We start from the raw sequence: 21,677 nt of genomic DNA, 5'->3' as shown, positions 1-21,677 counted from the left end.
TTAACTCTTATTTAAATAAAAAAGACTGATTTCCAATTAAACATTAAACATAATGAGAAGATACTAAATAAATTATTGAATTGCTAAAATGGAATTATTAATTTAAAGATAGTTGTTTCTCCTGGAACTATGCGTACGGGATTTCTGGGATAATGATGGGGTGTATGTATGTATGCAGTGTAGGATTTATGTATGCAGTGTTTAAGCAACCAACACGAAAAGAACTCCAGTGTAGCGGGGGGGCTGGGGAGGAGGGAGCAGCAATCACCAACCAAAGAGCACATCCAATGCCTTGTTCACCAGTCCGGTGCTCTTGGTGGGCATATCCGTGGTTGGCACCACTTTGGCATCGTTTTGTGCCATTTTGTAGAATTGCTGCACAAATGGACGGATTTTTGGAGTGTCTTGACTCTGCAGCAGACTCTGTTCGCCGAAGGACAGCGACGTCGCTGAGGTCTCGTTGCAGTTGTTCTCCTTGTCGACGATGGATTTGTCGGTGCAGCGTGTGACGCCCACCATGACATTGCCGCCAATGATCTTTTGATTGAAGTTCAGTGCCTTGTCGCTCTCGATGCGAGAGGAGAAGCGCACGTGCATCCAGTTGCCATTCTTTGGGGCATGCGACACTTGCACTATGGTGCCGCAGAGCGTGAAGTGCTGCAGCACCATGGAGCTGCTGCCAGGCACATAGCCGAAAATGGTTACCCAAAAGTCACCGAGCCGTGGGCGTGGCGTATTGGGCGCATACGGGTCCTGATGGCTCTGGTTGAGACTGAGATTCAGATTCTGTGACTGATTCAGCATGCTCAGATGATGGCGCTGCGGTGTGTTGTACTGCTGCTCACGCAGCGACTCGAATAGCCCCTGGGTGGGTGGCCCTGTCTGGTGGTTGTGGCTGCTGACACCCGACAGCGACACATTGGCAGGGCTGTGGCCATGGCCCCCGGACCCATGCGGACCGCCGCCAGGGCCGAAGAACGTGTTGATCCCGGAGCGGTTAAAGTCGTGAGCGGATGAGCCGGTGGGTGATGTGGCAAAACTAACGTTGTAGCGTCCCGGCTTCGGGGAGAGCGTGTTCTTGTGCGGCGTCATGGCCTGAGGATCGCCCATTAGGAACGGGGGCAGGTACTGGCACTGGCTGCTGTTGGGGCTGTTCACGGGACTACCCAGAGTCATGGGTTCCATTTTGCGGCTTGGCGAAATAACACAAAAAAACAAACACAAAAGAATTAACAAAGTTGGCAAATGTTTGGTGAATTTTCAAATGTATCGATAGGCAGAAGCCTGACCACTAACCAAATAGTATAGTATATACTATATATATTTATTTAGTCAGACCACTAACCAAATAGTATAATATACACTATATATATTTATTTAGTATATACTATACTATTTGGTTATATTTATTTAGTATATACTATACTATTTGGTTAGTGGTCTGACCCAATTTTATTTGCCAACTGAAAGATAAAGCTGCCAGCTAATTTCGGTTTTAATTGTATTAACAAAACCCTTACAAGAGATGTACAAAAATTAGCTTAAAAAAAACTCACAAAAAACTTAAACAAACATCGAAACAAAGTCTTACTGCTAGGAACTCTGATTGCCCAGGAGCGCCATACCCTCAAAAGCTAATTGATACGCAGAGAAAGAACATCTGCTAGCCAAACCAAAACATTAATAATGCTGCTGCCCGACGGAACAAATTGGACATTGTCTTGGCTCTGAAGCAAACGACACAGAGATGGGATCTAAATTTAAATCGTCGTGCGCCATGTGACAAGAGAGATTCGGAGATCGGAGAGAGAGATCGGAGACCGGAGAGAAGATCTCTCGAGCGTCCCATTGGATTGTATTTATTTTGGCATCGCGGAGACACAAAAGAAAATATATTTTCTCGCAGACGGGCAGATAGAACGCAAGTAGAGTCCGAAAACAGAACACTAGAAAATGTGGCAATTTCAGTGAATTTTCAAACGTTGCTCATTACGCAAACAGACGGCGATCAGGGGAAGATTTTCCAAAGATTAGTGAAGGAAAACAATCAATTAAATGTCCTCATCGCTGACATCCTGTGCGTTGTGCCAGGCGAGAGCCTCGCAGCTGTGTGCCGCCTGCCGGAGCGTGGTGTACTGCAGTCGGGAGCACCAGAAGGAACACTGGAAGCAGGGCCACAAGCGCGAGTGCAAGTGCTACGAGGTGGCCACCAATGAGACACTGGGACGGCATCTGTGCGCCACAAGAGATGTCAGGATTGGCGAGGAGATCCTCAAGGAGGCTCCCCTCCTACTAGGCCCCAAGGTAGCCTCGGCGCCCATCTGTCTGGGCTGTCATCGGAATCTGCTGCCGCCGGCAAAGCCGAGCAGCATCTACTACAAATGTAGCTCCTGCAGCTGGCCGCTGTGCGGCAAGGAGTGCGAAGAGTCGCCCCACCATCGAGCCGAGTGCCAGCTCATGTCCGGCAGCCACTTTCAGTCGAAGATCAGCTACACGCCCGGCGAGGAGGAGCGCAAGGAGTCCGCCTACTGTGTGATTATGTTGCTGCGCTGCATGCAGCTGAAGAGCAGCGATCCCGAAGGCTTTGCCCGCCTCTCCGCCCTGGAGGATCATCTGCAGGAGCGCCTGGAGACGCCGCTGTACCAAGTGCTGCGTGCCAATCTCATAACGTTCATCAAAACCATTTTGGGCATGCGTGACTGGTCGGAGATGGACATTCTGCGCATTGCCGCCATCCTGGACACCAACACCTTCGAGCTGCGACAGCCTCGCGAGCGCCGCAAGGTGAGAGCTCTCTATCCAGGAGCGGCCATGATCTCCCACGACTGTGCACCCAACATGAGACATCGCTTCGACAATGACATGAACATTCGATTCCTGGCCAAGCGGCCCATTGCCAAGGGCGAGATCCTGAGCATTTCCTACACTCAGCCGCTGAGGAGCACCATTCAGCGGCGACTCCATCTGCGGCAGGCCAAGTGCTTCGATTGTGCGTGTGCCAGGTGCCAGGATCCCACAGAGTTGGGCAGCTTTGCGGGTGCCCAAACCTGCGTCAAGTGCAAAGCGGGAAAGGTGAGTGGGTGGAAAGAAGGCGAAGATCTGTCTTAACGAATTTATTTCACACAGATCATCTCTGTGAAGCCGCTCCAGAACTCTGCCAACTGGAAGTGCCAACTGTGCCCCGTGAAGCGTTCCGCCAAGGAAGTGCTGCTCTCGGATGCCAAGCTGCAGCAGGAGATTGAGGCGCTGGACAAGAACAGCCCCACGGATTTTGAGGATTTCATCTACCGCCATCGGGTGGAGCTCCATGACACCAACACCCACGTCCTGCAGGCCAAATATGCGCTCACGCAGCTGTATGGAAATGCGCCAGGATTCGCCATGGAGGGTAAGCAGAGGGGGAGGGAATTTGTATACAGTTGTAACCCCACAGTGTGCCCCCACAGAACTCAGCGAGGAGTCGCTAAAGCGCAAGGTTGAGCTCTGCGAGGAGCTCCTCAAACTGGCCAACATTTTCGATGGCGGCTGGAGCATCTTTCGCGGTAATTTGCTGATAGACCTGGAGGAGGCTCTCGTAGCACAGGCACTGCGCTCTAAGGAGCCACTGGAATGCGAAGAGAAACTCAAACGGGCATCGGAGCTGCTGGCGGAGATTGGAAATATTATGCAACATGAACCGGAAATGCAGCAACTGCTAGCGGAGCGTCAGGAAATACTGGACAACGCTCTAGAGCGACTTGAAGGGGTCAAAGAAATCGAATAGCTTTGAGTAAAATGTGCCCAATAAACTTTCTACAATTTTTTCTATGGAAGAAAAGTTTTTTTATCAAAATGTTTGAATTTGAAAACTTGCGCCCAGTTTCATAGCAGCGAGTTTTTTATTGCTACCAAACGGCATGCTCAGAGATTCGTTGTAGCAAATATCGATACTTTTGTGCGATAGGCGCATGGTTCTAATGTGTTCCCTCGTCTAGGTCACACACCTTGCGTATTTTGAAATAATTTGTAGGATATTTCTAGCATTTTAATGTATTTATGGACTCACCTTTCTGTATGTAGAAATCGTGTAGAAACAAGGTTGATATTTACAGCAATTGGCAGTAGATATCGTGTAGTTAGCATGTAAGGAAATTAAATTTAATAAAAATTAATATAAAATTGATTTATAAATGGCTTAAAATTAGATTCTCTTTTCTTTTTTTTTATTTAATCGCTGTAGCGAAATTGGTTGGTAGCAGACGATGAGTCCGCATCGACCAGGTACTTCAGTTTATGTTAAATATTATAAAAAAAGTCACTGAAAATTTTGAACTCAAAAAAGAGTTGTTTGCCGAACGTAATTAAACCTTTTATGTGTGTTGAAAATTATATTCTCAGAGTCAATGTTAATTCCGACTGCCAACAAAAACTATCGATTAATCTACTCTACACATTCAATATCGATTTCACTCACGTGTTGCACGTGTGTTTTGTTTATGTTTTAATTTTGCATTAAAAAACGTGCAGATTGCTCTAAAATGGAGAGTGTAATTAAGGAAACGCCTGCTGAAGTTTCACCAAGTGATGCACAACCCATGGAGACACCAGTGGAGCCATCAGTTGCTGAAATGGCAACAACCGACGATGTGGCAGCGTTCGCTGACGTGCCGGAGGAAAAAGCCGGCGAGGAATACGCCTATTTGGAGCGAAATGAGTTCACGTCGGAAATATACAAAATAGAAGTGAAGAATATGGGCTACTTTGGCATTGGTGTAAGTTAAAATACACATCCGTAGGAAATAAACTAAAACTCTACTCCCTTTTAGGAGTTTAAAAAGCTGCTGAAGAACACCTTGAAGCTGGACATGACAAAAATCAAGTCACCCACGAGGAAAGAGTTTGCATTTGTGTGCTTTCGCACGCAAGAGGATCAGCAGCGAGCCTTGGAGACTCTCAATGGTTACAAGTGGAAGGGAAGGGTCTTAAAAGCGCTAGCAGCCAAAGCATCCGCCGATCCGCTGCAGAAGAAACGAGCGGCTGAAGGTGCCAGCGATTCCAAGCCCAAACGTCAACGCACAGCTGTGGAGGCTACCTGCCCGCTGGCGGGCATCAGCTACGATGAGCAGTTGCAGCAGAAATCGGAGGAAATGTCCACGCTGCTGCGAAAATACACCCAAGAACTGAGGAAGATTAATCCTCAGGCCAAGCCGCATTTGGATAACTTTAAATTTAACAACGTGCTGCCCTCGCCCACGGTGAATGGCTACAGGAACAAGAACGAGTTCACGGTGGGAAAAAACTCCGAGGGCGAAGTGGTGGTGGGATTCCGCTTGGGCTGCTACAGCGATGGCTCTGTGGAGGTGGCGGAGGTGCAGGATCTGCCACACCTACCCGACCAGGCCAAGTGGGCGGCGCAGAGTTTCCAAAAGCTTGTGAGGCAATCCAAATTTCTGCCCTTCAATCCCGATGGCAACGTGGGACACTTTCGGCAGTTGATGGTGCGCTGTTCGAGTGCCACGGGAGAGCTGATGCTGGTGGCCGGCATCTACTCCTCGAATCTGAGTGAAGAAGAACAGCGGGAGCTGAAGCAGGAGCTGAAAAGCTTCTATGAGCAAGTGGAGCCGGATGCAAGCTTCAAGTGCACTTCCCTCTACTATCAAGATGTCAAGCATCGTGAGGCTGGGCAGATGGTTAACCCGGTCGACCACTTACTGGGCACCACACACATCACAGATACCATTCAGGGTCTCCAGTTTCGCATCAGTCCGTTGGCCTTCTTTCAAATCAACACCGAAGGTGCCAACGTCCTTTACCAACAGGCTATTGATCTGGCTGCTCCCACCAAGGACACAACCATGCTGGACATTTGCTGCGGCACCGGCACCATTGCCCTGGCCTTTGCCAAGCACTGCAAGAGAGTTTTGGGAGTGGAAATCGTACCCGATGCCATCAAGGATGCGGAGTTCAATGCCGAAGCAAATGGAATTGACAACTGCAAGTTCTTTACAGGCAATGCGGATGACTTTATCAAGAGCATGGTGCGGGAGGCCATGTATGACGAGCAACCAGGCAAGCCAGTGGATTTGATAGCCGTGGTGGATCCACCAAGAGCGGGATTGCGTAAGCTCCAAGTAGACATCAATCATTTGGGTATTATTATAGCTCTTTTTTCTCTGCCATTCATTTGTAGATAATCGTTCGATTGCTGCCATACGTTCGGCGAGTGCCATCAATCGTCTGGTGTATGTCTCCTGCAATCCAAACAGCGCCAAGCGCAACTTTCTCGAGCTGGCCAGACCCGAGTCCAAGCAGTACAAGGGTGAACCCTTCTATCCGAAATCAGCAGTGGCCGTCGACATGTTCCCCCACACAGCGCACACGGAGCTGGTCATTCTGTTTGAGCGTGAGCCCAAGACAAAGACGGATGAAAATGCACCGCCAGCAGTGGCTGTGGAGGAAGCAGACGCAGAATCATTGAAAACTGAAACCGCAACTGAAGTAAACATCGGAGACGCGGAGACACTATCAACAGCGTGACGTGGGGCGGCACTCAACGGTACAGTTGGTTCAAATGTAATTTTCTTATAATCTCTTAATCTTGCAGGTCACTCTCGCGATTCGCGCCAGCCAAAACGATGCCTCATTCTCGCTTATCTGCAGCGGGATGTTGTCATCCATCCATCCATCATTGTCTCTTTGTGCTGCTCGCTGCTCTGAGCAGCGGCGCTGTGGCTGTGGCGGTGGCTGCTGCTTCTACTTTTATTGTTTTAAATTGATTTAATTGTATTTACGCTGTTCGGACGTCTGGTACAACGAGGGGAAAACGGCAAAATCGACACAAGCGACTTCCTCTATTTAGTACTAGTTACTCTCTAAGTTGGAGCAACGTCATTATCATCAACCTCAACATCGCCAGTACTGGTGTGAACGTTCGTGTGATAAGAATTGCAAAACGCTGCAAAGGTGCTGCTGCTGCAATCTTTTGGGCATTGCAAAAGGTGTCTCAACGAAGTCTGGTATTCATAATATCAGTGACAAGTGCAACGACCGCCCATACAAGGGCCAAGGATCACATGTCTGACCAGGTATGAGAAGTTCTATCTTAGATTTCCTAATGGAGTATAAGCAAGTGTCGTTTTTTTTCTATGGGGTAATAAATTTCCTACAATATAATTGCCAGTGCATTTCTCTCGGTAATTAGTGTTTCTAGATGATCATCGAACACAGTTTTGATTGCACAATGAAAACTGTTTGCATTCGTTCCCTTCTTTCCTTACGTTTTGCTTATCTAAACTAAACATTTGTACATTTTGCTTTGCTTTTGCTTTGCTGTTGTTTGTTACAAGGTCCAAACCGAGAAGCACTCGGGAGGGAGCTGTAAACAAGCCCCAGCTGTAGCTATAAACACAAAATATAACTAATATAAAGTCAAAACACGATAATATTATTGTTTTTGGCGAACAAGAACACAGAGAGGGGAGCAACGTGACTGATATCATGTTGGGTAACAACATAGGAAAACAAACGCAGTTCGGGATCGGAACGGATTTGGCAGTGAGATTCATCAGAATAGTTTCCGAGAAGGGGCGCGGCACACCTACACAAAGACACTTATTATTTGTGTTTATATCTAATGTGAGGAAACAAGAAAAAAGCTTTCACGAGCAACGACTGCGGGGACCGTTAAATATTTAAACCTGCCAACGCCATCGGAAATTGTACTTTGGACCCAATGAGGCGTTTTGTGCCTCTATAGCAAAATGATTATAGAAACGAACATAAAGAAAAATAACACCTTAATTATTATAAATCAAAGCGTAATGCGACAAAGAGAGCGGGAGAGGGAGAGGGAGAGCGTGATCGTGAGAGATCGGGCACACAAAGACATCTGAAAAGGGAGCAAAACTGAGGCCGGCCCGCCCGGGAACAAGGGCACGAGCAGGGGCAGGCACTTCACATTTATTTATAATATCCGGCTGACCAGACAAGAAACATCATGGGGCAGGGGTGTTGTAAGGCACCTAGCAACATGAAATCAAGTGAAATTCTGCGATTAGGATCGACAGATATGTACAAATGTACGATACGACGCATTGTCGAGACCTTGACCGGACAAAGCTTTACTTTCGAAGCGAATGTACGGCCAAAAGCTTCACCATATCTTCCATATAATGCTGGGAATTTATATTGCCTCATAGTTCTTGTCTTATCAGCAGCGTGGAGTGGGATGTAAACAAACCAAAACTGAAGGAAAACAACAATATCGACTATCAACCGACGCGAACCGGTTTCGGGGAGAGCCAATCCATGCGATGCCATGCCGTGCCCCAAGCGAGAGAGAGCTTTTGTCCGGATGGATACCCATTCAGCATCAGTGAACGACGACACACAGAGAGACTACGAGACTACGAGACTACTACTACTACGAGGAAGGCCCGGCACGGCACCGACGCCCCAGAAAAGCACACAAAAAAACACACATTTCACGTGCCGGGCCTGACAGCTCTGCACACGACCAACACGTTTTCGCTTTGGAGCAAATAAGCCTCGTGGCATGGGGTGTCCACACCCCTGCCTGGTTGTGCTGCTGCTGGTCCCCACTGTATTTCTCGTGTCGTCATCTCCAATCTGTGCTGTGCTGTGCGCTCGAAGCTGTGAGCTTTGGCCGTTGTAAATCAACATCCTATGGGTAGGAGTTGTATAGTTAGCTACCCTAATATAGAGTAGGGGTATATGGGTTTAAGATAATCTTTAGGCGGAGCGGGAAATGTTCAACTGTCTGAATTAAATTTCGTCAAAGATTATTGAGATATTTTCATAGAATGAGTAGCTTATCATCCTTAAGCACCTCAATCAATAAAGTATGGTTTACATTGGTACTTAAACAGCACAAAAAAGTCATTAAAGGGCAGCGATTATATATAATGGAGTAAGATTAATCCCTCCAACTGCATTATTAGCGAAATTATAGTATGCATTTCCCTGCTTAAACCCAATTTGCTTTTATTAAAAGGTATATGATCAGCCTGTAATCTCTCTCAGCAAATTTAGCAATCTACCTTTCCCATATTATTTTGATTCAATTTCTTGACGATTGAGGGCATTACTAATTCGATTAATCTTCATGGGATTGTTTTAGTTGTTGTTGTTTTTGTTTTGTATTTTATTATCGTGTGTTGTTTTCTGTTTCTGAGGCCAACAACATTTTGAAAAAAAGCACCAAGCAAACCACCGCAACTGTACCTAAATCGGCAACGTCGCCGTTTCTTTCTGTGCCGTTCCGTGCCTGTGTGCCTCTGGCTCTGCCGCTCGCACACACAAAGAAAACGGGCAAAAGAGGCAGAAAAGGCAAAGCAGAAAGCAAAAAGCTCTCCAACTCATTTTCGATAAAAAGAAATCGTTTAAATTGCGCGCACACCAGAAGAGCCTGAAACAGTTGCGACTGCAACGTCGGAGCAGTGACGACGGACCGTCCTCAGCGTCCCCCAAAACCAACAAACAACAAAATAACAAACCACTCAACCAAAAACCAAAACCAACACCAAAACAACAAGAAACATAAATAAAAGCGACAAAGAAGCAACCATAAAAGAGCCAAAACTAAAACAAGTACAAAATGCTGGCCCACTAGCAACAACAACAAAACAAAAAGGGAAACCAATTGCGCATTCGGCGTATATAGTAGTGCAAAAATCTAATTAAATCAACTGTGATATAAGTTTTTTTTTTCCGTTTGGTTCTCCAGACCAACCAAAGCAACCTAAACTTAAAGTTTAAAGTCACACACGAAACAAAACCCCAGCAAAGATGTCTGTTCCCATGATATTGACCCCGATGGAAGCCCAAGGCACGGACGAGCACATGCAAAATGTAATTAACAAAAATCTATATGAAACATTTGTACTTTTGGGGCATTGTAATAGGGTTTCGGTATAGGGCATAGTGTGTCTGCCATGTGGCTAGTGTCTAGTATAATTGCAAATGTTTGAGCTTTGACTTTTTGGGCTGTTTGTGAAGGTCGCTGCTGTTGACATCAGACATTTGCATGCCTCCAGTAGTATATAATAAAAATCAATATCTAAAAAGGGGAGGTAGAGATAGAGAACAAGAGAGCCAAAGACAGATGGAGGGAGTAGGGTTAATGCACTAAATTGCCACCAAGGGAAATACTAGATAAGTTTATATAAATTAGAACCCTATGTTTATAGTATAATTCGTAGAATTCTGACTAGTATGTTTATGTCATGATGTCATTTCATTGGGAACGGAGACTCGACTCTTAACTCCAACCTCCAATTTCAAGTAGTTTGCCAGTAAACCAAACAACCCCTCAGACAGGCTGCGACTCAACTCTGTTTATTTAATGCAAAAAGCTCTTCAGAATGAGTGCCACATGTGGCAAAGGTTTCACGTGATTCACTTTCTTGTGAAGTTTGAGGGGAGGTTTCAGTATTGGAAGAGAGAGAGGAGTCCTGTTTCCGACTACTAGCGACCCCACAAGCTCAAGTGCCTGTTTTGCGATGATTGCGATTAGATTTCAGGCCATCTTATGGCTGTTATATAGCTATTGTGTTGATATATGATCTCTCACTATACAGCTCGAGTCTGATAAGAAATCAAGCTGAAACTGTAGCTGGCCAAAACAGATGGCAGCAGAGCTTTTGTTAGCTAAAAATAAGACAGAGAAGTAAGAAGTAGTACAAAATTGCCCCCAAGAAGCAGAAACGAAGCTTTTCGACTCTAAAATTTCCCATAACAAAAAACAGATGTGCAAAAATACAGAGAGTGTGAGAGGAGAGAGAAGAGAGAGCGCGTGCGTTAAAGCTAACTGTTCAACACGTGAACGACGCACACAAAAGCTCAAATTGGACACGGAAACTAGAATTTAAAGTTAAGAGAGAAAAATCGAAAGTTGAAACAAACAACAAAACGAATTTAGTTTAATATTAAAAACAGCTTTTTGGTTTTGTTTTAGGAATATTTGTTGGTTATTTCTGAGGCACCGAACCGATTGATTTACAAGGCTATGCTAATTGTGCCAAGAACAGGAAAAACGCGCGCAAAACGCTCACAAAACGCGCTAACGTGTGGTTGACGCAAAACAGCCAAAAATACATAAATACGGAAAAACTATAAAATATAAGTACATAGAAACTAGAAAACTATGTATACGAAATGCGAATTTTGCACCGCATACATGTCTCATTAGCTCACGCGACTTTTGCCGCCCCTCCTTAGATTTTTCTGGTTATCTTTTGAAATGTTGCCAAGGTGGGAGCCAGAACCGATCTGTACATTCGGCCCGTTAGCTGGTGGGTGGTGGCAGCCTCTTTAGTGTATTTTACGAGTATATAGTGAGAATACAGTTCAAGGGGCTGCCTGTTCAACACGTGATAGTTGGAATAATTTATGGTTTGTTCAGCCCACTTACATAAACTTTGGCTATGGCGATTGTATTTATCGCCCAGCGAGTGTCGGCTAATCATAGGCAGTTGCATCACCCTCAATACACTGCCATGGCAGCAGCAGCGACACCACCACCGTCAACCACTCGTAAAGCAACAAAAAATGCATTTGATTCCTTGCGGTTATCACGGCCTGCGCTCAAAGGTAAAAAGCTTGCGCATCGAGCGATTTTAAACGCGTGCTTTTAAATGCAAAACAAAACGTTGAACGTTCCAAAAGAGTGTGTGCAAATATGTGTGGAATTGTGTTAGTTGAAACAATTATAACAAAGGGAAACCCTATCAAACCCCACCAAAAAAATCCCCGTCGTAATTTACATATTTATCAGACAAAAAACCCTCCATTGACTTTGATTTATTTACCGCATTTTAGCTACTATTCTTAGTAGGAAATAAATCACAAATCAATCATCTTTCTAGGGGTTATCTGTTTCCCATCTAAGTGCTTGATATGTGCCTACGTTTAGTGCAGCTCTTACGCAAATACTAGCACGTAGTTTAGACTCGGGCTTAGGGCATACTAAATATATTCTAAAATATATTTAACGAGCAATTAAACTGATTATTCCGCACAAGTTACTTTTTGTTTTTTTTTTATGTATTAGATTATAATAATCTGTGAGCCTGGTGAAATCTAGAGTCGAGCCCGCTTCAGTGCTCGGAGAAGAACACGTGATCTCGTTACAAACTGCACGGAGGCGACTAAAAACGCGTGCTTATCGCGCGAACCTGTTTTCGTTTCTAAATTCCAGCCAGAGGGGGGGCGGGCCGGGCGGAGTGTGGGGCGGCGTTCCGCTCAGTGAAACTTTATCAGGGCGAAACGAAATCCGCAAGGGGTCAACGTTTAATCTGAGCTTCGCAGCCGTGTGTTGTGGCGTTTATTAGGCGACAGCGCTGGCAGCGTTTCCCTCAGTCGTAGTCTAGTCTCCATTGCTGCTGGCGATGGCCCTGTGGCACATCAAAGTACTAATCCTGGCCTATGCCTCCATCTACTTGCAGTGTGCCGCATATGTGGAGGCAGCCACCGTGCCACCGGGCACCCTAATCAAATATGGCACAGCCAATGAGCTGGAGACGGCCACCGGTGCGACGGGTGCCACCTGCAAGCCCACACTGAGGGAGTTCAACGTGAGACTGGAGACTCCCTTGGCGCCGGAAGAGCGCCTGGGACTGACAGGCGATGTGAAGGCCCTCGGCGAGTGGCAGCTCTCACGCTGCGTACCCCTGGACTCGCTCGACGAACTCAACTGGCAGGCGACGGTGCCGCTGCAGTCGTGCCGCCAGCTGGAATACCGCTACTTTGTGTACGTGGAGGATCTGTCCGGCTACAAGCAGATTCGCCGCTGGGAGACACACTTCAAGCCGCGCTCCCTCGGCCCCTGCTCGGAGATACAGTGCAGCCAGATCGATGTGTTTGGCATAACCGCAGACAATGCGGACCTCAAGCCGCAGGTGCATCGCGGCTGGCTCAATCACGAGGTGATTGTTCAGCTCAAGTTCAACGGCGAGAAGATGTTCCAGGTGCACGACATCGAGACCTTTGACCCCCAGCATGTGCAGCTAAAGATTGTGCCCGTTGAGATGACCGCCGGCCTGCAGGTGGAGTACACCAAGCAGGAGTACGGCAAGAGTCAGCTGGAGAATCAGCCCACATTCGGAGTGCCCTACACCAGGGGCGACATTGTCATCTTCCACATCACCGTGCCGCTGGAGAAGATGATGCAGCAGCACTTCCGCCTGGACTGCTACACCATGTCCAATGAGCTACTCGGCAGTGCCAATCTCGTCAGCTCAGAGCTGCAGGGCAGCGAGGGATTGCTCCATCTACGCATCAAGTCGGCCAGCGATGCCGAAGAGACTCTGGCCCGTCTCCGTTTGCCATATGTCATTGTCCAGCCGTACCGCTACTCGCCGCTGGACTTCAAGACCACCTATGCCCACTACTGGCCCAAGAGCTGGCCCAATCTGGATGTGGGACATCGCGGCAACGGCAAGAGCTACATTGCCGATGCCCCAGCAGAGAGGGAGAACACAATTGCCTCGTTTCTGAGTGCCCACGAGCATCATGCGGATATGATCGAGCTGGATGTACACCTCACGGCCGATGGAGTGCCTGTGATCTATCACGACTTTGGCCTGCGCACTGCGCCGCCTGGCAAACAGATCACCAAGCCGGACCAACTGGAGTACGTTCTGATCAAGGACATCAACTATGAGCTGCTGAAGCGGCTGCGCATCTTCTCTGTGATCAATGGGCGGGTGGTGGAGTATCCCTCGCATAATGCCGAGTCCCGGCCCGCACATCGCATCTTTCCACGACTGGTGGAGGTGCTCGACGAGCTGCCCAAGTCCCTGGGCATCGATATTGAGATCAAGTGGCCGCAGCGTCGCCAAGGTGGCGGCTCCGAGGCCGAGCAGACCATCGACAAAAACTTCTTTGCCGATCGTGTGCTCCACCAGGTGATCCAGCATGGCTGCGGCCGTCCCATAATCTTCTCCAGCTTCGATGCCGACATGTGCACCATGCTGCGCTTCAAGCAGAACATTTTCCCCGTGATGTACCTCACCCAGGGCCAGACGAAGAAGTGGCAGCCGTTCCTGGATCTGCGAACAAGGACCTTCGAGGCGGCCGTGAACAATGCCCAGGCCTTTGAGTTGGCGGGCACTGCACCGCATGCCGAGGATTTCCTCGGCGAGAATGCCGCCCAGATGCTGCAGCAGGCCAAGGACTTGGGCCAGATTGCCGTCCTCTGGGGCGACGATTGCAATTCGCGGGAGCGTGTCAAGTATTTCACACAGATTGGGGCCACGGCCACATGCTACGATCGCAGCGATCTCTACATGCCCGATGGCAAGCAGGAAGCGTTCTTCAAGTCACCGGCCCTGATGGCCGAATTCGCGGCCCAGTGCCGGATCTAAACGGGCTGGAAGGGCGGGACGGGTTGGGTCGGGTGAATCTTAGCATAAGTTAATCATTAATCTTGTAAAGAAATTTTTGTATATTTATTTAGAAACGTAACGTAAGCCGGAGAAATGTGAGAAAATGGGGGAAGAAGCGCAGCTTCATAAATTGGTTTATTAAATTATAGGAAACCAAAATGTGTAAAGGCCGTCATTTGGTCATAATTACATTCGTGTAGAAATCTACCCCAGAGCATGGGAGGAATTCCCCTCAAAAATTAAGTAGCAACATAAAAGACAATGTGAGAGAAGAAAGCGATGCGAAAAAGTGAAAAGAAAATAAAGAGAGAAATGAGGATAGCAAACACACATACAATATATTTACACCTAATATCTGCTATAAATCGTTAAATACCTCAATGTGCAAATGTGCAAAAAATCAATCAAGCATAATACAGCAACAAATAAAGCCAAGAAAAGAGTTTAGCTAATTGCAAAGCAAAAACAAGCAAAAACCCACTGCAACTTATTTGGAAAAACTTGTATGCAAAAATACTAAATAGAACATTTTGCTCATTGCTTTCCACACACATATTTGTGTACATATGTAATTAATTATTGGGGCTATTTTTATACCATTTTGCAGCTTTAATTTTGTCTATGTTTAAGCTATGTTCTGTGGCTAGAAGATGAGATACAATTTTACAAGCAATTTCTATTTTAAAACTACAGTACACTAAAGAGAACAATTTAAAATATTGATATTAATGTTTAAAAAGCGATTTAAAACAGCCAAAACACTAAGGCGTGATTGAAGCAATTCATTGAAAAGTAAATACACACGCAATGCAAAGCAACACTCAATTCGGAATGAAGGTGTTTTATTATCTAAAAGTATGTTAAAATGTTTGACACGAGCGTATACAGACCCTCCTGTGTATATTCCGCTCATCCGAAAGTGCCGATTGGTGCCGATGGGGACAAAGAATGTGTCCCCATTTTCGTGCGCTCTAATTCGAATATGAATGTATGCCTAGTATATGTATATGTAAGATCTACACACACATAACGAAAGAAGAAACAATGTAAAATTCGATTCGCTTTACATTTTGATGCGGCAGCATCGTGACGAATGTAAAAGCACCATGAAAATGCTGAGCCCCAAAACACGGCCCATAAACGGGCAGCCCATAAAAGAAAGGCTGGGCGGGCAGTCGTGTAAGAGCCAGGCCTAAAGCCAGTTCAGTTTATGGTCAATTAGAGCACAACTCATTTGCATGTGGCTTTGGAAGAGCCAGTGGGAATGCCTATGCCTCCGCATGGGTCTTTGTCTGTGGCTTTTGGTGTGGCTGTCACCCATCCGAACGGCCAGGGCGTGGAAGTGTTTATACAAAGAATTTCCAGTTGACCGAGAGAAGGTGAGAAAGTGATGTTAAATGATCTTGAAAATTGATAAGCAATCGATTGTTAATAACTTAAAGATCAAGGGCGGCTGGTGGATTTATGGTAGCAATCCAGAGGCAGTGACACGTTGCTACCTCAGCGACCGTAAGCACACAAGCTCCTGTTTGATTAATATATTTGATTTGTATTCCTAGTGGATCTCTATTGGACACGCATCACTATGACGGACTACGCTAATTATGCTGTGGAACTTCACTGCTCTCTGCCCTGGTTCCGTCATCTTCTGGCCATCTACACCAGGTCCAAGGAACCCACACAGGAGACAATCGATGCCGTCAGTGGCTACCTCAAGTCGGTTAATCTATCGTTGCACAACTTTACGCTGGTGATGAAGCCAGAAAACTGCGAAAATCAGCAGCATGAGCCCTGGCAGCGTTGGCATTTGTCCAGATATCTGCATTTGGAATACCATCCGCATTATCTCAAGCCCCTGATCGATGACGACAATATTTAAAGCAACACGAGAGACTCATTCTCCGACTCTCTGCTGGCCCAACTTTCTTTAGCCGGAAATTTACATACGAGCATATGCCAAAATTGGTCAAAAATATATCTGCGAATAACTTAAAAACAATGAGAGAATTGTGCAGCAGTGGCCGAAGTTTAGATACTCTCGGCAGAGTACCCAGCCGCTGGGTAAATAATCAAAATAAATGCTTTGATCTCTGCACAGGTGAAAGAGGTTTCACCCGCACATTAAAATCTACTTTATGGGGCATATATCTTCATCAGGCTTTAATTAACCCACCTTCCATCTATCTTCTATCTGTTCAGAGGCAATCGTTAGACCTCCTCTCTCACCTTCCAACTCAATTAGTGTGCTGGACTTATTAATCAACGATGGGTGCAGAGAGCATCCACAGAAGATCTTCGATACGGAAATCCCAAAATCAAATCCAATTTCAATGAAAACAAAACTCTGCTGAGCTTTAAGAGATTCTTTCATTCGTTTGTTTGTCATCGTTGGGTCAAGTTGCCTGCGCATTCGCGTCGGTTTCGTTTCGTTTTGTCTTTAAGTTTTGTTTCGGGCGCCTCACTTCATTTTGTCGGAAAGAGAAAACTTGTTTCGTTGGCGAGATGATGATGCCCCAAAAATCTGTGTGGAATGAACAAAAATGTATCGATCTTGTGTGTTGTTGAATGTGTTAAAATCAATTAGCATACTGCTGTTGCCGCTTGTGCTTCTGTCCCTGCCCCTATCATTGCGTTGTGCCACCAGCAGTCGAACGGAACTGAATGAAACGCTTGTCTTTGCCACCGAGCAGCTGCAGGCCTTTAAGATCTTTGACGATGAGCAGCCGGCCGGTCAGGTATCGGCTCGCAGCTTCATCTGTGTGCCCCTCTTTCGGATCTTCAGTCTGGAGCTGAGGCACAACATTCGTCTGGCTGCCGACGAGTACATTGCCGTCAGCGGGGATCATGCCTCACTTGGCCACTGGCAGCTGGAGAAGGCAGTGCCCATGAAGGAGCAGAACAAAGCCAGGACCAAGTGGTATCTCCGTTTGTGGGTGTGTGCCAGTCAGCGGTTCTACTATCGCTACCTGATCTACTCGAAAAATGGCCAGGGCAAGCGGATACTGCGCAGCTGGGAAGGCCAGAAGGTGGCCAGAATGGTGCAGACCTACGAGATCTATCGTTCCCCCGGCCTGGACATATTCGGTGAAGCTTATCCCCGTTCGGTGGGTGGTGGCTTCCACCTGGAGCGCGGCTGGTTGCAGCATGAGTACGTAATTGAGCTGAAATTTGTGTGGCAGGAGCACATGATCATCTCTGGGCTGGGCAGCAAGGCCAAGCTGCGATTACTGCTGACGCCCCTCAATGTGATTGATGACTCACGGATTGAGGTCTCCCGATACGCCTACAATCATTCCGAGTTCCGGCCACTCTCCCAGCTGGGAGTGAAGTACAGCCAGGGCTCGATTGTGATCTTTCGCGTCAGTCAGCCGCTGAACATCTACAATGCCTTCCGCCTGTCCATCTATCAGACTGGCAGCAGCAGCAAGCAGTCACTGGGCGAGGTCTACATTTTTCCCGAGCAAATCCGTGGCAGTCGCGGCACCCTACAGCTGCCGATATTCGCCAGCCTACAGACCAGGGCCATTGGACAGCTGAGTCTGCCCTATTTGGTGGTGCTGCCCATGCCCAAGGTGGAAGCGGGCAATCTGCGGGAGAGCTTTCATCACTACTGGCCCGACAATTGGCCCACCATGGATGTGGGCTATCGAGGAGTGGGCGCCAGCTACTACCAGGCCTCGACCACACACACAGAGAACACCATTGAAAGTTTCCTGGCAGTGATGCGGGTCCGTGGAGACATGGTCCAGCTGGACGTCCAGCTCACCAAGGACTACGTGCCCATCGTATGGCACGGCTTTGGGTTCTACACTGCGGCCAAGGATCAGCAGATCAGAGATCGCTTCGATCTGCGCTACGTGCTGATTCGGGAACTAACGTACGCGGAGCTAAAGGCCAGTCGCGTGTTCATTCTGAAGCGTTGGAGCCTGCAGGAGTACTCGCACCTTAACCTGATGGACGCCAGCCAAACCCAACGAATCTTCCCAAAACTGTCGGAGGTGTACGAGACGCTGCCCAAGTCATTGGGCCTCCTGGTGGAGATCAAGTGGCCCCAATTGATGGCTTCGGGTCTACTGGAGTCCACGCAGAGCCTCAACAAGAACGTCTATGTGGATAGAATCCTGCAGATCTCGATTCGCTACGGCTGCGGTCGTCCCCTGATCTTTGCCAGCTTCGATGCGGACATCTGCACCATGATCCGGCTCAAGCAACAGGTCTTTCCCATCATCCTGATGAGCATTGGCCGATCGCACATCTGGGATCCCTACATGGATCTCAGAGCCCAGAGCTACCAGCAGGCTGTCAATTTTGCTCATTCCGCAGATATTCTGGGCACCGCGCTGCACGTGGAGAACTTTGCCCAGAAGCAGCAGCTGGTGAGCATTGCTCTGGACCTCAAGCAGGTGCTCTTCCTATGGGGCAATGATCTGCAGAATGAGCATTTGCTGGAGCAACTTCGTGCAATGGATGTGAGTGGCCTAATCTATGATCAAATGGATCGTGTGGGTCCCGTCAGCTGGAAACGTTCCTCCTTCTTTAGGGCGCCCCAACTGCTGGAACTGTTTGGGGCTCAGTGTGTGGCAAGTGGGAATTCATCGAGCATTCCGGGCGCAAAGCCACCAAAGCCAACCATTTGGCCAAAATTGAGATAGAGAGGAGACAGAGGGGTGGAGAGAGTGTTTCTTTCTAGCTAGAATTTAATAAGGTAAATTTTTGGCATGGTTTTAACTTCAAAATGTATCAAATAATTCGGAGATTAGCTAATACACTTTAATAATTTAATAATCGATCTCATTATAAGCAGAAAATTGTTACTAAATGGTTAATTATTTGTATTTTATTTGATTTATTTATACAAATTGTTTGTATTGGATTGGATTTTGGTTTTAATTTTTTTTTTTGGGTTGTGAACAGTACACAGAAACGCGCATCAGGTAGTCGTACTCCTCATCCGCATAGACACTTAGGGCACAGACACTCGTATGGTACACTGGCTAATGGTTGCTACTGGTTACTGGGTGGAGCAGTTGCCATCGTTGTAGATGACCATGTAGTCATCGGTGACACAGGCACTGCCAAGGGGCATCGACTGGCAGATGCCCTCCACATGCTTGGTGATCTCCACGTAGCAGGAGCGGTGGCCGTGAGAGGAGAGCTTGTGGAAGCCGTTTGTCGGATGCTTAATGACGGTGGGCTTGTGGCTAATGCGATGCTTGGGCGGTACTGGATCCTCGGCAAACTCCAGCCAAGGTGGTGGCATCGAATGCTGCTGCTGCTGCGACTGTCGCTGCGTTTGCGCCTGATCCTCTTGGGCCTCCACCTCCATGGGCAGCTCCACGCCCTCTACATCGTCGTCGAGCGGAAAGGGATAGGACGATGTCTTCGATTTTCCAATGATTCCCCCTTGCTCATTATCGGCCCCAGAGGCGGCAGCGGCGGCGCTGAGCAGTTGTGGCGTCAGCACCAGGGCGTTGGCAATCAGCAGAGTTGTGGCACAGTAGAGCAGCAGATGGAGTTGGGCCATCCTAGTAGTTCGAACTTGTTCCTTGTGAGCTGTTGCACTGGCAGTGCATGAATGTGGCTAGCCAGGCAATCGAAGCGGGTTTTTATACCCACACGGCCTGCAGCTTTACTCATAGAGTGGAATGACCCGATGTGGGCAGTGGGCAAGCCGCAGCAAGCGGCGCCACAGTCAACAATTGAAATTGAAAAGAAGCCACTCAAGAAATGGAATCATCCTCATCCTATCTTATTCCACGCCCACTCCCAGTTCCACTCCAAGTCCCACTACCACTCCTCCAGAGACACACAAAGGGCGTAATTAATTATAGTTGAGTATACGCCACGTAAGCCACACTGACAAGGACTCCCTGTGGTGCTTCCTCCCATTGCCCGACCACCCCCACTGGGAATAGATGCTGAGAAAATTGGAAATCTATTCGCATTCCGTTCATTCGCTTCCTCTCAGTGCGATTCGATTCGATTTGGTTTGGTTTGGTTTGGTTTGGGTTTCTATCTATCTGTGTGTGCGCCCGGCGCCTTCCTTTTGTATTTCCGGCAATTATTTTCGACGATGTGACAATATTGTCGACGCAACTGTGGAGGCAGCACAAGGGGCATGAAGTGGGACGGGGAGACTCTAACGACTTCATAAGCATCTGGGATTCAATTGAATTCAAATGCAGTGCTGCCTTCGAGCAGAAGCAACCAAATCAACGACAACATTTAAGAGGAAGTGAGGCTCGACGCCACTTTTTAAAATGGCGCATACGTGTGCGACGTGTTTATGGCAGATTCTCATCTTCTTTTTTTCGTTTTTATTTTTTTTTAGGATAAATGACATGACAGACAGCCTAGGCAAAAGCCAATAACAAGCTCTGCCAGGATCGAAATTGCCAGAAAACGATTCACAGCTACAGGCTGGTCCAGTCACGTTATTTGGCAAGTGCTTTCCTGTGATTTCTTAACTGTTTTGAGGCTGCTCTTTACTTTCTATTATGTAAATTTGAATTGTATTAAAATTATTTCCCTTTAAGAAAATACCGGTTTGCTTCCGTTTTCAATATAAAATAAATTCTAAGAGTATTTACAGTGATTCCCCGTCACAGTTCAGCTTTGTGCATCTCTAATAGAAACATGTCACAGCCTAGGGACTGCTTATACAGCACGCAGGATGAATAGCTAAGGATCTGGCACCCACAGGAGACTAGACAATGTCAGCCAGCCAGGCAGATATTCGCTGAATCATTAAATTGCTCCATGGAACAGCAAAGCAGCAGGTGAGGGGGAGAAAAATGGCACGTGAAATTAATTTAAATGCTGTGATTGTGGATGAATGACATTTGTTGTCGACTCCTTAGCTTGTTAGCAATTCAATTTGGTCATAATAGATGGCTCCGACAGGCTCTTCGAGTGACTGGCTGAATGACTGGCTGGCTGACTGACTGCCCTTCACTTAAACCTCTACTCGTGCTACCTAATGCCCTTAGGCTGTAGCCTTGTTAAGGAGCTTAACCCTGGGCCGCGGCTCACCTCAATTTCCAACTGAAGGCGAGCTAATTAAACGCCTTTGCCGCTGCCGCTACCGCTGCCACTGTCACTGCCGCTGCCGCTGCCTCTGCCATTGCTGATACCATTTGCTGATGCCATTGCCTTTGCCCAACTAATTAGAGCAACCTGCCACAGATCCAGACAGAACTAGGGCCAGGCCAAGGCACTACAAATAATTCAATTAAATTGCTCACCAACCAACAGTAGACAGAGATGAACGGAACGGAGCGCAGGAGCAACAAT

At 47.3% G+C, this 21,677-nt stretch overlaps 7 protein-coding genes across 8 annotated transcripts; 5 read left to right on the top strand and 2 right to left on the bottom strand.

Annotated features, from left to right (window-relative positions):
* Nucleotides 1–87: 87 nt before the first annotated feature.
* Nucleotides 88–1,284, bottom strand: LOC117579176 (nucleoporin Nup35-like). Its single transcript, XM_034264938.1, has one exon. The coding sequence runs from the start codon at nt 1,183–1,185 to the stop codon at nt 265–267; it is 921 nt and encodes a 306-aa protein (XP_034120829.1). The 5' UTR covers nt 1,186–1,284; the 3' UTR covers nt 88–264.
* Nucleotides 1,285–1,686: 402 nt separating this feature from the next.
* Nucleotides 1,687–3,812, top strand: LOC117579835 (SET domain-containing protein SmydA-8). Its single transcript, XM_034265933.1, has 3 exons — nt 1,687–3,072; nt 3,127–3,388; nt 3,447–3,812. The coding sequence occupies exons 1-3, from the start codon at nt 2,056–2,058 to the stop codon at nt 3,761–3,763; spliced, it is 1,596 nt and encodes a 531-aa protein (XP_034121824.1). The 5' UTR covers nt 1,687–2,055; the 3' UTR covers nt 3,764–3,812.
* A 631-nt stretch (nt 3,813–4,443) lies between these two features.
* On the top strand, nt 4,444–14,848 carry LOC117579102 (tRNA (uracil-5-)-methyltransferase homolog A). The gene is made up of 5 exons (XM_034264824.1): nt 4,444–4,751; nt 4,806–6,099; nt 6,170–6,552; nt 6,584–6,977; nt 14,707–14,848. The coding sequence occupies exons 1-3, from the start codon at nt 4,518–4,520 to the stop codon at nt 6,514–6,516; spliced, it is 1,875 nt and encodes a 624-aa protein (XP_034120715.1). The 5' UTR covers nt 4,444–4,517; the 3' UTR covers nt 6,517–6,552; nt 6,584–6,977; nt 14,707–14,848.
* On the top strand, nt 7,038–14,784 carry LOC117579101 (glycerophosphocholine phosphodiesterase GPCPD1). Of its 2 annotated transcripts, none has more exons than XM_034264823.1 (2): nt 7,038–7,064; nt 12,444–14,784. In XM_034264823.1, the coding sequence occupies exons 1-2, from the start codon at nt 7,053–7,055 to the stop codon at nt 14,361–14,363; spliced, it is 1,932 nt and encodes a 643-aa protein (XP_034120714.1). In that variant the 5' UTR covers nt 7,038–7,052; the 3' UTR covers nt 14,364–14,784. The 2 variants fall into 2 exon arrangements, with proteins under 2 accessions (XP_034120714.1, XP_034120713.1); XM_034264822.1 differs by lacking the exon at nt 7,038–7,064 and adding an exon at nt 9,587–9,849.
* Nucleotides 14,849–15,547: 699 nt separating the features above from the next.
* On the top strand, nt 15,548–16,383 carry LOC117579103. Its single transcript, XM_034264826.1, has 3 exons — nt 15,548–15,763; nt 15,827–15,893; nt 15,944–16,383. Exons 1-3 carry the CDS (start codon nt 15,623–15,625, stop codon nt 16,261–16,263), a joined length of 528 nt encoding a protein of 175 aa, XP_034120717.1. The 5' UTR covers nt 15,548–15,622; the 3' UTR covers nt 16,264–16,383.
* Nucleotides 16,384–16,771: 388 nt separating this feature from the next.
* Nucleotides 16,772–19,185, top strand: LOC117579994 (glycerophosphocholine phosphodiesterase GPCPD1). The gene has a single exon (XM_034266191.1). The coding sequence runs from the start codon at nt 16,925–16,927 to the stop codon at nt 19,034–19,036; it is 2,112 nt and encodes a 703-aa protein (XP_034122082.1). The 5' UTR covers nt 16,772–16,924; the 3' UTR covers nt 19,037–19,185.
* An 89-nt stretch (nt 19,186–19,274) lies between these two features.
* On the bottom strand, nt 19,275–19,950 carry LOC117579995. Its single transcript, XM_034266192.1, has one exon. It carries the CDS (start codon nt 19,906–19,908, stop codon nt 19,396–19,398), a length of 513 nt encoding a protein of 170 aa, XP_034122083.1. The 5' UTR covers nt 19,909–19,950; the 3' UTR covers nt 19,275–19,395.
* Between the last annotated feature and the right edge of the window lie 1,727 nt (nt 19,951–21,677).

This window comes from Drosophila guanche, unplaced genomic scaffold, assembly GCF_900245975.1.
Source record: "Drosophila guanche unplaced genomic scaffold, DGUA_6, whole genome shotgun sequence".
Classification (NCBI taxonomy): Eukaryota; Metazoa; Arthropoda; class Insecta; order Diptera; family Drosophilidae; genus Drosophila; species Drosophila guanche.
This window is presented reverse-complemented; position numbering and strand designations above follow the sequence as displayed.

Coding starts and splice junctions, on each gene's coding strand:
- LOC117579176 (XM_034264938.1), bottom strand. CDS start 1,185: ATGGAACCCATGACTCTGGGTAGTCCCGTGAACAGCCCCAACAGCAGC.
- LOC117579835 (XM_034265933.1), top strand. CDS start 2,056: ATGTCCTCATCGCTGACATCCTGTGCGTTGTGCCAGGCGAGAGCCTCG. Junction 3,073..3,126: donor TCAAGTGCAAAGCGGGAAAG/GTGAGTGGGTGG, acceptor TATTTCACACAG/ATCATCTCTGTGAAGCCGCT. Junction 3,389..3,446: donor GCCAGGATTCGCCATGGAGG/GTAAGCAGAGGG, acceptor GTGCCCCCACAG/AACTCAGCGAGGAGTCGCTA.
- LOC117579102 (XM_034264824.1), top strand. CDS start 4,518: ATGGAGAGTGTAATTAAGGAAACGCCTGCTGAAGTTTCACCAAGTGAT. Junction 4,752..4,805: donor TGGGCTACTTTGGCATTGGT/GTAAGTTAAAAT, acceptor ACTCCCTTTTAG/GAGTTTAAAAAGCTGCTGAA. Junction 6,100..6,169: donor TCCACCAAGAGCGGGATTGC/GTAAGCTCCAAG, acceptor ATTCATTTGTAG/ATAATCGTTCGATTGCTGCC.
- LOC117579101 (XM_034264822.1), top strand. CDS start 9,787: ATGTCTGTTCCCATGATATTGACCCCGATGGAAGCCCAAGGCACGGAC. Junction 9,850..12,443: donor CGGACGAGCACATGCAAAAT/GTAATTAACAAA, acceptor ATCTACTTGCAG/TGTGCCGCATATGTGGAGGC.
- LOC117579103 (XM_034264826.1), top strand. CDS start 15,623: ATGTGGCTTTGGAAGAGCCAGTGGGAATGCCTATGCCTCCGCATGGGT. Junction 15,764..15,826: donor TTCCAGTTGACCGAGAGAAG/GTGAGAAAGTGA, acceptor AATAACTTAAAG/ATCAAGGGCGGCTGGTGGAT. Junction 15,894..15,943: donor ACGTTGCTACCTCAGCGACC/GTAAGCACACAA, acceptor TTGTATTCCTAG/TGGATCTCTATTGGACACGC.
- LOC117579994 (XM_034266191.1), top strand. CDS start 16,925: ATGTATCGATCTTGTGTGTTGTTGAATGTGTTAAAATCAATTAGCATA.
- LOC117579995 (XM_034266192.1), bottom strand. CDS start 19,908: ATGGCCCAACTCCATCTGCTGCTCTACTGTGCCACAACTCTGCTGATT.